Source organism: Aquila chrysaetos, chromosome 12, assembly GCF_900496995.4.
Source record: "Aquila chrysaetos chrysaetos chromosome 12, bAquChr1.4, whole genome shotgun sequence".
In the NCBI taxonomy this organism is placed as follows: Eukaryota; Metazoa; Chordata; class Aves; order Accipitriformes; family Accipitridae; genus Aquila; species Aquila chrysaetos.
The window spans coordinates 41,993,797-42,007,911 of NC_044015.1; the positions used below are offsets into that span (position 1 = coordinate 41,993,797).

Genomic DNA, 14,115 nt, shown 5'->3' on the forward strand with positions numbered 1-14,115 from the left:
GGCAGAGACATCCTAGGCACGCTTCATTTGCTGATAAACTCGCTAGAAAGTGAGTACTAATTTCTAGTACCTTGTGGTGGTAGATATTAAATTCCAGTGCTTGGACCTGGCCTGTTTCTATGAAAACACTGGCGGCTCTCTCCCAGCCTCAGCTTGGCTCTGCTCATCAACTGAGAAACTGCCACTTTTATATGCTCTAATCATAAAGCTGGAGAATAGAGGATCTTGACGGACTAAACTGTGTTTGCAATCAGCTTTAGAAGGTGGAGCCACACATTTAAGCAGTGATAATTACATTGATTGTTATCTATATGGAGATCAGTCCTGCTTATTCCTGAAGTAAAGTCTTATGCATGAATAGAACGGGTGTGAAAGTCATAATGTGCACACTAATAACTTCTGTAGCGTAATTAACTGTCAGCTCTGATGAGGCAAATATCTCCCTACCGGCTTCACATCTTTTATCCAAGACAGTTTCAGAAGCAATAGCCCTTGCCTTCATACAAAAGTAGCGACAAGAGATACACATGTAGAAGAGGATTGCTTGAAGATGGGAAATGAAAACCACTGCACCTAGAGCAGCCCAGAGACTCCTTCCCGGGCACAGAGGGTGAGGAGGAGGGTGCCCTGACATGGTTTCATGGAGTTGGCTCTGACAGCCAAGTTATTCAAAGGCTTTCTTTATCCTCTGATATGCAAGAAACTAGGATAAGACATTTAAGAGGAGTCACTGCTTATCTCCACTGTCATATTGGGATAAAACCTGTGTTTATCCATTCACACAATCTAACACAGTTTATGTCTTGCATTTGTGCATCATCAGTGTTACTGTAATAAGAAACTACAGATTCTGTTTTGTTCTGAATATTTCAGTGTCTCGCTGCTCAGATGTGGTAAGTACAAACGTTGCATAACCGTACTGAAATCTGCTCAACTCAGTGGAGCAATCCATTGTTACATCCGTTGTCAGCTACTTTAATTATACTGTAAATATTGGACTCTGAGCTGAAAATAATTAACTTTTGTGGTGGATGTTAAATAAAGTAAAGAATACAAATGAAATTGGGGAAGCAGTCTGCATAATAGAGATTTTTTTCTGCTGAATAAATAATTCACATTTCCAAGAAAGGCAGCTTATCCACCTCCAGCAAGAGCCACAGCATGAATACACAAGAAGTAGTGATATGATCTCCTCAAAGTCTATTAACAGGACTGAGAAAAAGAATTCTGAAAATTGTTTACCCACCATCCTCAGGAGGTGGTTTGCAATGTACTGTTACAACAATGCTAATCTCTTCTCCGTTGAAAGTGACCTCGAGTGTCTTGGTTTCCCAGCATCTAGGGATTAAAATATAGCAATTATTTGAAGTCTGACTCAGAAAATCTGGTATAGAATTGAAGTTCAACATAACAAACAATTAAATTATGTAAATATAAATTGTAGTGTAAGTTTTGTTTTTCCACTAACATAACAGTACTAGCGTGAATGGGCTCCTGCAGAGCGGAGCCATTACATGGTAGAGCTGTACCTGGGAAATCACTGGAAGAAGAGTCAGGACTTGTTCTTCCAAGGGGAAGAGCATGTACTATAGACGGATGGACTGTGTACTCAGGCATATATACTCACGTATATAGACACGGTAATGCGTGTTCCTAAATTATCCACGCATAGAGGGCTACTATACATGTAGTGATGGCTATTTACGTATGTTAGGTAGGGTGGGAATACTACACAGTATTCCCGACATAACTGGGGAGGGGTGGTGGTGGTGAGTCGTTGTGTCCTTTTTGCTGTTCAGAATATAGATTAAATGCCAGTTTTATTTTAAGTATGATCATTTATGTGATCATCCCATAATTTATGGGCTATTTCTCTTATGAAAAAGTTGGATATTTTAATCTTCAAACTGAATAATCCACTGATTTATTAAAAGACTACAGTATTTATTATTCCTGGAAGATTACTTTTTCTATCATGTCAACAAGACAGAAGTCAGCTACATTCCTGATCAAATCAGTTGTATTCTGAGTTCGCTGCTCCTCTGTAAAAAGGGAAGGGGTAGAAGTGTGGCAGGGGATCACCAAAAGAGAACTTGGAAATCACTCCTTATGGAAAAGAGAGGTTGAAGAGTGAGAGTGAAGATGGAAAATGAACAGACATCAGGCCGGCCAACCTGGGCGCAGGGTGACAACCCTCTAAGAGGCTGAGCTACGCAGGTTTGGGGATGCGTAGGACTGTGTTAGTTGGCCTCTTCTGCTGCAGGTTTGTAGCAGCCCACAGGAAGGCTGAAGCCATGCAAACTCTTGGAGATCCCTGCGTGGGCTATAATGGTCTGGGTGGATGTGGAGGAGCATATGCTATGGAACTGGAGCAAGGCAGCTGCCTCAAAACTGGGACATACAAAAGTGTCTGAGTCACCGTTTCTCTCCCTTTCTGACTTGGGATTATTTCTGTTAGCTACAGATGAGAGGCTGGAGGCTCTTTCTGTTTCATTTCCAGCATCTGCTGTTCAATACAGAGGTCTTTTAACCTGATAAGTAGGATTTGAGGTTTTTCAGTGAAGAAGCACAATTTTTTCTGTACTTGAAATAGACATCTTCCTCTGAGGAAGACAATACACCCGCTGTGGACTGCTGTGGTGGATAAGGGATTATATCTGGGGCAAACAGCAGAATTTATGAGATTCTGCTTTTTTGGGATCCTCTTGTGATGAGTATGACGCAACATGAAGTACAAAATCGTGCTGCACCCGGTCACCTGCTCACCTTGCATCTCCACGGTGCAGGGTGACACGGATTCAGCAATCCGCTGCGGGCATGGCTTGTTGCCGCTAGGGAATTAATGAATAGCTAAGAAATCTGTCTTGAGCATTTTCCTTGCCTTCTGATTTTGGTTGAATTGAAGATCTCTCTGACCTGTAAAGTGGGATGTTCGCAGTACAGACTGACTTCACCAGGCTGTTCTTGGAGTAAGTTTGTCAATGTCTATTAAGCACTTTCATGTACACAGGTGAGCTGTGTTTTAAGAAGAGTTTGGGGATTGGCGATTTGGGCACAAGGAGTAAGAGATTTCTCTGTCATTACTCACTTTGAGACTATCCCTCCTGTACTAAATTGGAGAACTGTTAGACATGTATTCTACCTAGTCCCTTTCTTCAAATGTTGTCAGCAAAAAAGTAAGACAGAGCAAATCAGTTTTGCTTGGAGTCACTGCGTGTCTTGCTGGGATTCTGTGTCAGTGACACGAGTAGCTCCAACTGCATCTGTATTAATGATGTGTTCTGCAGACAAATCTTGGAAATCCAATAAGATGTATTTTTGCTATGGCAGCAAGCAATTAATTCCAATGCCCTGGCTGCTATAACTTCTGAGGCTGGATGATTGGCCAATGGGTAAGAAATGTTTTGATCTTTCGCTGTATTAAATTTAATCTTGTTTAAAATACAGTCTCACAATTGGTGACTCTTCCACCCAGGGTCAAAAAGGTTCAGTAGTACTGGGGATTAGATCTTCATGATGAGACATGATTGTGTCTTTGGCTGGTGTAAACTTAATGTGAAACATCATTTAAGTAGGTCTGTTTTGTCCATAGAGACTTGCAGACATTGAGACATGCAATCTTAATGCTCTTTCACATTCATGCTGTTCAAATAATAGTCCTGGTTGATGGGTGCATATAATCTGAAAATTCTCATTAGCAACAGTGTAATATTTCATGGAGATAATAGTATTTGACCATACAACGGAGCATGAATTTTGCTCATTCCCTTATGGCTAAGTTGCATGTGATTATTTTGTAAGCAACAACATCTGAATCCTGTAAACATGAAAAGTATAAAATTGTCTCAACTCAATTTATATTGTGAAGATTTGCATCAAATATTTATGAAATTCTTGTGCCTAAAAAGAGACTGTATATCAAAGAGTAAGCAAGCATGCAACTTTACCATGTCAAGAACAGAATACAGAAAGCAAACCTCACCTGATAGATCACAGCTGCAAACGTGAAAGGCAATGGGGATGGAGGGGGTAGAAGCATGATAGCCATCATCCATTTTTTTCTGAAAATATCAAAAGGCCAAGTCAATGTAAATGCAGTATTTCACTTATATTTACAAAATATTACAGCTTCAAATCAGTAGATATTATCCTAGAAATTTGATAATTAGTTACATTTTGTAAAAGCCACATCTGTTCCTAGGACAGGGCATAGGATTTAATTGATTATGCTTTCCATACACAGTGCACAATACTGGCCATTATCTGTATTTGTGTTATAAATCTTATTCCAAACTATCCTCAGGAAAAAAAACATTCCAGTATCTTCAGAGTGTGCTGTGATGAATAATCCGCCCTACTTCAATTTATTAAATGTTTTCAGTTCACAAAACATTCTGAGCAGAAGCATATATCATGACATGAGGAAAAAAAATATTTTCTGTTTATAAAACATACTCTATATGGCTAATTTCCCTTAAACCTCCTAGGGTCACTAAATGCAATGGGCATATCCTTGCTGCTTTTAATCGCGTTTTTTTCCGACTGTGGTCAAAAGGCAAACCTCTGATATGATTTAAGAGGTTTGCTTTTACTTGACTCTGTAAGTTGTAATAATTGCTTCTTTTCAGCTTCCTGAATTTCTGGCCTAACGGGTTACGTTACCCACAGGCAGGTAGCCATATCCAGACTCTAATGGGATCACAAAGCCTACAGCATCGGAGCCGTGAGCAGCAGTATGAAGGAAACATGAACAAAGTCACCATTCAGCAGTTTCAGCCACCACTGCCTATTCAGATTCCCTCTTCGCAGAGCTCTCGAGCCCCTCAGACAGGGCGGTGTTTAATCCAAACCAAGGGTCAGAGAAGTACGGATGCCTATCAGGAGCAGGTGAGAAAGCATGTCTGTAGAATAACACTTTGACAAAAACGTTCTGTTTTTTTCTGCCCTGTATACAGCTGGAAAAGGGAGCCTAGGGCAATAACAGAGGGTGGCTGAGCCAGGCAGCACGGGGGAGGCATGGCTGAGCTGGAGGTGGGCGAGCAGGTCTGTCCTCTTCCCCAGCACCAGGGACCGACAGCGGTTTTTTCTTGGACTGACCAAGCAACACAATTTGACACTGAAGTTCCTGAACAGAGCTGACATCACTGGGTCATACTGAATTAATTTGGAAATTCCCCAGTAACCTGGTTCAGTGCTAACAGTGCAGCGTATTTGGCAAGACGCTGATCTTCTCAGATTTTTATGGGCTGCTCCAGTTTAGCCCTACGAAAGGCCAGCTGTAGCTCCAGTGCCCGCAGTCTAACAAAATGGGTGCTGATGAGTTTCTTCATTAAGTGGTCCTATCCCCATTATATTTGGCCTTAATGACTGCAATAACTGTTTGAGGCACCTGACTTGCAGAATAAGGTTCAGAATCATTAGTAAACCTTTCTCTTGTGTAAAGTATTGGTCAATCCACGCAAGCAGCTGCCTGTATTAAGTCCATGAGTATTGCATTGAGATTCAGAAGCAATTGCTTGTGTGGCTAGAGTTCATGCTTTGACTGGCTCCATGAGTAGTCATTAAGCTACACTGAGGTCATTTTTATTTTATATTCAATTACCCAATGCCATTTAGAGTCATCCTGACTAAAAGATAAGATTCAGCACTATTTCCTGGAGTGAGGCACTTGGAAAAGTCATCAGTGCTCAGCGCAGGCTGATGCTGACAAAGGTCTGAAGATCTCTGAGCTTCAGAGTACTTATTCCTTGGGTTTGTCCCAGGCACAGCACCCGGGCATGCTGCATGTGTGACACCTTCTGGCACAATAAAAGCACACAAGATGAAGCTTCACTGACAGATTTATCCCAATGTTTAAGTGAAAAATTTGGCCAATGTGAACTCCTCTTTCACAAGTCTAAAGGTGTTTTTTTTCTCCTTGAAAATAAAACTTTAAAATATATGCAGAAATACATACAGCACTGTAAATATTATAGTATCATTGCAGCATGCTAAAATCATGAAAATACTTTCAGTTTATAACAATATTCTACTGACTTTTACTGTATTGTGCAGTACAGCTTTTGAGAGGGTCAACTCGTCTCGTTAATGGTGAAACGGGATATATGCGAAGGAGATGCCATTGTTTAGATAGGCTTTAATGTTGGCATTGACTTATCTTGCCCTTTCTTTTTAACCTAGTTTTGTGTGAGGATAGAGAAGAATCCTGGCCTTGGTTTTAGTATCAGTGGTGGAATAAGTGGACAAGGAAATCCATTCAAACCTTCTGATAAGGTAAGTTACAAATTTCTCTCTAAATGGTTTTTATTTTAGAGTGCCATATAGTGGAGACATAGATAGCATGAGTGAAATTTTTAAGCACTTCTGTTGTGATAATTGAAAGAATTTTTCCCTTTGGCTTGTTTTTGTTAGGGGAGTGTTGTTCGCTTTGTTTTTTCTGGTTAATGAAGATGAGAGAATCAAAACAGAAATCACATGGGTGTCTGCCTTATATTCCACGTATAAGATAATTTTTAAGATTGTTTTCTGGAGAATTGTCTCTCTCACTTTTTTCTTTAAAGAGTCAGTATAGGCCCTGATTAAACTTTAACTAAAGTCATTAGAGGGAATACTAAACCAGTAACAGCATCACTAGGTAGCTGAAAAGCCAGGGTTTATAGCAGCTGTATCAAATCAAAATCGGCCTGGCCTGCAAACTGGTCTGGAGAACATTGGTGCCTTACAAACACCATGGCAAGCAGTCTTCTGTTCCATACTGCGAATTAAAAATGTCACCATTATGGTACATGATGGTCAGAGAGACTCAGTATTCATTCTGAGAATTACACGTTTAAGAGGTTGATAAATCTCTTTACAGTAACAGGAAGCCTAGTCAAAATACAACAGCTGGCTATTATCAACAACACAGGGCTTTAGGATTAGGAAACGGACTCTTAGACCTGTGAATTTATCTGTTCTGTGCAGTAAAACTGACTGGAGTTTGTTGAAAAACAAGTACTATGGGTACCTCTCTGTTAAACGTATTCTTATAGTTTACATTCTTCAATAATACTGGATTCAGTTTTAAGAGGCAGTCATAACTTCCATAAATATTGACAATGTTTGGCAAATGATGAAATTAAAACTGTCTTTTCATCTTTTCTCAAAAATTTGAGATCTGCATGCAAATTAAAAAAGTAATTTCCCCACCACTCTGAATTACAACAGAAAGCTAATTGGAAATGTAAAATACGCTTGGAAATACCAATCTAACAATCTTAATTCCTTTCAATCTTCTCATTGATAATCCCTGTTTTGAACTTCAAGAATAGGTCCATTTAATGTACATAACTATCAGGCATTTTAACGACGATCCCTTAAAACTTAGTTATTTTTGGTGTCCTTTGAGACTGCACACTAGGATTACAGTTTATAACGTCATGGTCTTTTTTCCCACAGTTTCCTGTGTGATGTTAGAATTAAACTATACTTCCACTGTTTTATCACTTGCGTGAAATTAGTAAAGAAGAGTCGATACCCCACTGTGAATGTGTCTGTACCAGTAATACATGCAGTGCAGTAACAGCTGTAGATAGACTTAATTTTACCAATAACAGAAATGCAAAATTGTGTGCTAAGGGAGTGATAGGGTGCTTAAATTGAAGGAATTAATAGTTAGAAGTTTTTTTATGTGTTGTTACTCTGAAGCAATGCTTCCCACACTGTTAAATCAGATTTATCATGTTTTAAATATCATAGAAGCGATTAAAAGGGTGATGCTGTCTCTCGTCATACATACCAGACGTTTGTGATGGTTTTAAGTCACGCATATGGTACTATTCTGTCTATAAGATTAAATTAGTGGGGATGGCAGTGAGCACTCTTCTGCATAGTGATATACCTCTGCCCTGACATGCTGCTGGTACTGTGATGAAAGGACAGGAAAAGCAGTAAAATGCACAGGAGCGATCAGTCATTTCGAATGGCAGACTTGTGTCACAAGTTAATGGCACATGGATGAAATACAAGCAGCCCATCACTCTGCTCCTGAGGAGCTCAAGTTTTTATAAGGTTGACAGAAATACTGGACAGTGCCTTGCTCCAGAAGGCTATAAAATCCCTCAAGGGCGCACATGATTTGCATGATGATACCAAGCAGGAAATTTCTCTGGTGTCTCTGGGAGCGATGTGCATGGCTAAAATTTAGCCTATGCTCAGTTCTAGAGTCTGCTTAAAGGTATTTACCCTTGGCAGCAGGGTAAGCACAGCAGAGAAAGTGAGACCGAGGGTACAGAAGTACAGGGCTGCGTGAGCGGTATGGGAAATATTTCAAATGTGTTCATCATCTAGGAAGTCAATCTTTGATTTGGGGTTTTATTAATATATTTTACTGAAATTCTGAATACAAATCCAAAAATATCCTTTATTACTTAATAATTTTTCCCCTTTCAAAGTCATTCACTCCTCAGACACTGGATTAAGTGATAGTCCTACAGACCATTGTACTGAATATCTCAAGGGCTGAATATCAAGACTGCTTTTCAGAAATTTTTTTAAACTTTTTTTTTTCCTAGAGGAATTAAACAAAGATTACTGTATAGATTATGGTACGCATTATTCTAATAAATTAGTGCTTGCTCCATTTTAATTATCCTCCTGATAACCCTGTTACTCTTGCCCTATTCATATTGGACATTATTTTGTGATGTGGAATCTTAGTTTCAAATGACCCACAATTATGTTTCTATCAGGCAGTAGCTAGCTGAAGGGCATGGGGAGCTGCTACAAACCCATACTAGTGTTTGATTACAAACAGATTTAAAAAAGACTTTAGTGTTTAGACTGTTGCCAGAGTATATAAAGCCCCCAGCCACCAGTTAGGGAGACACCTGTATTTTGGGAACTAGTTCTTGGTGATAGCATCCTAACCTCTGTTACTTCTGACTTATAGGGTATCTTTGTTACTAGGGTTCAGCCTGACGGACCAGCATCCAGCCTGCTCCAGCCTGGCGATAAGATCCTCCAGGTATGGATGGATTTAACTGCTTTGTAACTGAACTGAGTCTTTGCGTCTTAGAAGTACAATGATACTGTGTTCAGGACAAGTTAACTGCTAGTTTTGTTGTTATGGTACTTTAATATCATTCTATAACAAAGTGTTACTTGCAGTACTTTTGAAAGCTGGTCTCAGAAGGAAGGAATAAAAAGCCGTTTGAAAACAAACTGAGGATATGAAAAAGGCACTGGGGTGTGCTGTCCAACAGCCCCTCTGCCGCAAGCGGGGAGCTGAATTAAACCCAGGGAGCACACTGAGAGCAGAGGGACCATAGCACAGCAAGGAGCTGGGCTGTCCTTCATTTGGCCTGGCAGTTTCTGCTCCCTCCCCAGGGGTGCTGTTAAGGCACACGAATGCCAGCACCAGCCTTTTGAGAGGGAATGGCACTGCAGGAAAGGGTTAATGCGTACCATCTGTCACAGGAATGATCCGGGTGACACAATTCAAACTTAAAATAAAAATAATCCTTACATCATATCCAGCTTTTCCACACTAACAGCACAAGAAGGTGCAGGGAGAAAGGAGCTTTACAGGCAGTTTCACAAGCATAAGTATATGACAAAGCAAGACATGTTTATAACTGTCACCTTTGCAGCTGATGTGACACTGGTGTAAGGAGCTATCTAGTCACCTTTTTTTGACAGAATGGTAACTGGCAATATTTATGCCTCTCTTTTGCTGCCTCAGCATTTTTGAATGCACTTGCATGAAAAACAGCCACTACTGGATCCGCTACTGGATCATGGAAGCATCTGCATAATTTACAGAGAAATCTCAGCTTTTTGTTTTCTTTTTTGTTTCTGTAACAAATATTTTCTGTATTCCAGTGAACTTTTTAAATAGAAAGACAGACTGTTCCTTAACATACCTTTCAAAAATTCCTTTTTCACAGAAAACAATGGCTGTCCCTGTAGAGAAGGGTTTTTTCTACCATATCCTGCAAGGTTGTTTCTTTTTTTTTGTTAAGCCTGGAAAACGTGTTACCACCGGCAGCAAATAGTATTACTTTTGAGAGAGTCATTCTCGTTGTCTGAAAAGTTTATAACAGTTTTTAAAACCATTCACACTGATCAAGGGTAAGAGGTTAACTGTGTTTTAATCGGTTATATGAAGGAAGTCAGCAAACCAAGGATGTTTCAAATGTCTTCGGTAGCCTCCCTCGCTCCTCCGTTCCCCCCTGCCCCTCCTACCCGGCACGGGCACTGCAGTAGTTAGCAGCTCTGACGTACAGGATAGGCAACTCCAGTTTAATTGCTAGTGTGTTTAGAAAATAGTGAAATAAAGAAAATAACGAAGCTAAATGAAGTACAAAATTAGCTAAAGATCCTTAGAATAATCAAGGTGCTATATTGAAAGCTGAGCTTAGTAACAGAAACAAAAATAGTTAAGAATAAAATATGTTAAAAAGTAAAAGCAAAATAAGGTGAGAAGGTTGCCTGCGGGGGCTAGCAGTGGGCATATGCTGTGGGAGTAGTGTTAATGGAGTCGTGCGAGGGCTGTATTGGTCTGGGCAGGGACAGGTCTGCTGCGTGTGTGTACCTAGCATGTCTTCATCAAAGATGTACACTTTTGACCTGCATTTATTTTATAGCTATTGTTATTTCAAATGATTTCTCCTGATGGGCACAGGCCATCAGGAGCTGGGATTTCTCATGTTTCAGCATGTATAGGAGCATTTATGTATATTTATATAATCACATTTAAGGTACTGCTGCATTTTTTGGGGGGTAGCAAATTTCACCTCCTGATTTATTCATCACTTACATTGATGAAGTTTGTTTGACTTTGCACTCTCAGTCATCCTCGTAGGGTTGTGGATCAGTCTCTGCAGAGTTTCTCATTTGTCACTGTCAGTACATCATTTCAAATTCTCTGGCAAGAACATTTTCCTTTTATTTGCAATTACTTCTACCCGTGCATAATACCTATTACCAGGTGTTGATTTATGTTGTGGCAAGTAAAAGGGCGGTCATTAATCTCATGAAGGAATTAACAGAGAAAAAAACGTAACTCTGATGAAGGATATTTTACTTCTCAAATACAAGCAGTGCCTTTAGCTAAAAGTATCCAGCTCCCTAGGCAGTAAGAACTTGAAATTATTAATTTTCACTGGCATCACTTCACCTCCACCCCCATTTTCCACTATTACCATCACCCATTTGCATTTATGTCATGAGACAATCCCCTGCCAGAGACAAGGGCTTTGTAATACCAGTTACTGTGTAGGAGGAGGTTCCTCTTCACCCGTCATCTCTCCTCTTTGGCATCTGCGCCACTTGGCGTCTTCCACACGTGCGCTGGTTGTGACACCAGCTTCTGCGGGGACTCCGAGGGAGGAAGCATCTTCCTGTGCCTCCTCAGTCTTAGCCCACTCTGTCCTCACGCTGTCTGCCCCGTGATCTGCTTTTAGTATCATCTAGATCTTCGTGCTACAGACTGTCCCTCCCGTCATGTCTGTCTGACGCTTTTCCCCCCAGCGTTACTGGCTGTGTCGCTGTGACTGGAGCACCTCCGTGGCTGTGCACCTTTTGTGCTCCCATGCGGGGAATCCAGTTTACTCAAGATGATGCACAGGAAGATATTATCAGACCAAGGCTCCAAGGGGAAATTTTTTAAACATTTACATGGAAGAATTTGCTTAGCAGGATGTTTTCAGGAGAAGCAGTAATGTTTCTGTCATGCATTTCTGTATCTCCCCAAGCAGTTTTGGTAAAAGTGGGAGGGAAGATTTAAAAATTAAAAGGCTTGACATTCCCTGGGTGGACTTACCCAGCTCCCAGAGAAACTGTCATTCTTAAACATGGTTTTGCCCAATGCCTGTTTTTGACAGAAAACAGCATGTGTGTGTGTCTTCTGCAGTGAACAAATTCTGGTCCTTACAAGTCCAGAAGCCCACGGCCCCGGTGCGATCCTGCGGGGAGGAAAATTGTTGTATCTTTCCTTTCTGTGTCATAAGCTCTTCAGTTATTTATTTGATAAGAATGATTTTTCTGTTATGAAATTAGCAGCAGTTTTACTAGATGATTTCTAAGGAGGAACACAGTTATACGGCGCTGCTAAGTCTGTCAGCAAGGAGAGAGCAGCTTTGTCAGCCATGTCGTACAATTTTGCTACTGTATGTTTAAGGCTGCCCATCAGTTCTAAGAAACCTTGTTTCGGTGGCTCCATGATTCAGCTAAAACCCGTTCTTTCTGTCTAATAGAACTAAATAGTAACTCAATGTGTAAATATATATGTGAATTTCATAGCATATTTTGTGGGGAATGTGAGACCACAGCAGGAATGAAAGAAGTAGATTCTGATTATCATTTATTTATATGTTAAATAACAAATCCCTCTGGGTGTGGCCTGCTTAGGTATTTTTGGATGTGTATCTCCTACAGCCCTCTTCCACTGAGAAACTTTTCTTGTAGAAAAGAGGTTTCTCCGCTAGCTAGAGCTGAACTTGCACAACGTTTTCCTGTACCCTTCACTGCGCAGCTTGAAAATGAGAACGGGAGTGGGCAGAGCTGGCCTGCTCTCAGGTTTGTTTGCAGGTTCTTTTAATTTTTTTTTTTCCAAATGAGCAGTACAGATCCCAGTGAGCTGTGTGGTGAATAATCTGAAACTTCTTCAGTTTCCCTCTGAATTGCATCTGAGTTCAAGCTGACCTCAGACTGAATGCCAAATGGCTGCCTAATTTTGGCACATAAGTGAACGACTTTTTGAAACTTTTCCTGCCTGAAATTTGCATTCCTGCTTCCCAGTGCAAATGTATTTTACTGTATTAAGCTAAACAGTACTACATGAATACAAGTGAGCTACTTTTCACTATTGCTTGCATGCAGCTTTTTCTGCATCAGCCTGTTGGCATTCCTGTGCAGTTGTCAGCGCTAAAGCTCGCAGCAGCTGATACCTTTGAACAGAAGCCTTTAAGTGCCAAGAAAGCACCGGCGTGCTCATGGGCTTCCTGTTTCAGTAGAGAGGTGTGCGCAGCGCTTCTTTGAGTTCTCATTCTGGGCTGGGCATCCTTTAATACAGCCAGAGAGCACGGGGCATCCTTTCTGCATGACCCTGGTCCGGGGGGAGGATCTTCTGCGAGGAGACGACCGGCAGCGGGCCCGGGTGAGCTGGGGCGACCCGAGCACCCTGGGGGGCTCTGGCAGCCCCTTTGGGCTGCTGGTCCAATACCTCGGCCATGCTGACTGCTGGTAAGGAGCGGCTCTTGAAGACTGTCTTCCATATTTAATGTGGCATAGTATGGTTTTGTTGTGGCCGAGAAGATACCCATGTATAACAGTCTGGATATGTGCAACAGATGTCTGGTAGTTCTTCTCTGGGGCTGTAATTTCACAGCAGCGGTACTTCATTAACCAAAGCGTGAAGGCTTCACTAACCTATTTTTAAATGTTAGTTAAAATATATATATATATATATATATACACGTATATGTATTTTGTTAAAGTGCAGTGTGTTTATAGAATTGCTGTAAGCTAGAGAGACCAGATTTTGCCACAGACAGCCCTACAGCCGGTCTCTCGATTACCTTCCCAGCCCCGGCAGCCTCTGTGACGACTGCCTAGCACCGGTCCCAGCTGTACCCCCGCGCCTTCCCGGACGTGGTCAGGAATGGGCTCCACGGGTAAAGGACAGTGGAGGTTTCTGCCAGTGGCTTTGGGCAGGGAAGGGGGAGCTTTGAACCAGCCGAGCGTTTTCCTGGCTGTGTGCAAGCCCTGGAGTAGGGCCGCGGGAGTCCGAGGACTGAGCTGGCACCTAGGGAGTAGTCCTGAGGCTTTCGTGGATGGCTACATGGCAGGGCTCTGCCGCGAGCGTTACCTTTGTTCAGTCCCTGGCCACCCTCACGGGCTGGCTTTATTCTGTGGAATGGTGGATCTTCTGCTTTGGCTTATTGATCACACTCAGGAAACTCTTAGTAATTATGTTTAAAATGTGACTATTTTTAATAGCATTGTAACAGTCAAGTTATAGAAAGATTTCATTAGCATGAAAGCAGAACAGTTTATTCAGTAATTTTTTTCCCTCTTTGTATCTGCAGTATGTCTGCATCTGATCAGAGCCGGAGCCTCCTTTGTAGTCAGCCA

At 41.3% G+C, this 14,115-nt stretch overlaps 1 protein-coding gene across 1 annotated transcript in view; it reads left to right on the plus strand.

Moving 5' to 3' along the window:
• LRRC7 (leucine rich repeat containing 7) overlaps window positions 1-14,115 on the plus strand; it is a 186,751-nt gene that overhangs the window by 164,841 nt on the left and 7,795 nt on the right. Inside the window, 4 exon segments of the mRNA XM_041127660.1 lie at window positions 4,629-4,643; window positions 4,645-4,887; window positions 6,181-6,273; window positions 8,930-9,004. Coding sequence (XP_040983594.1) covers window positions 4,629-4,643; window positions 4,645-4,887; window positions 6,181-6,273; window positions 8,930-9,004 — 426 coding nt within the window.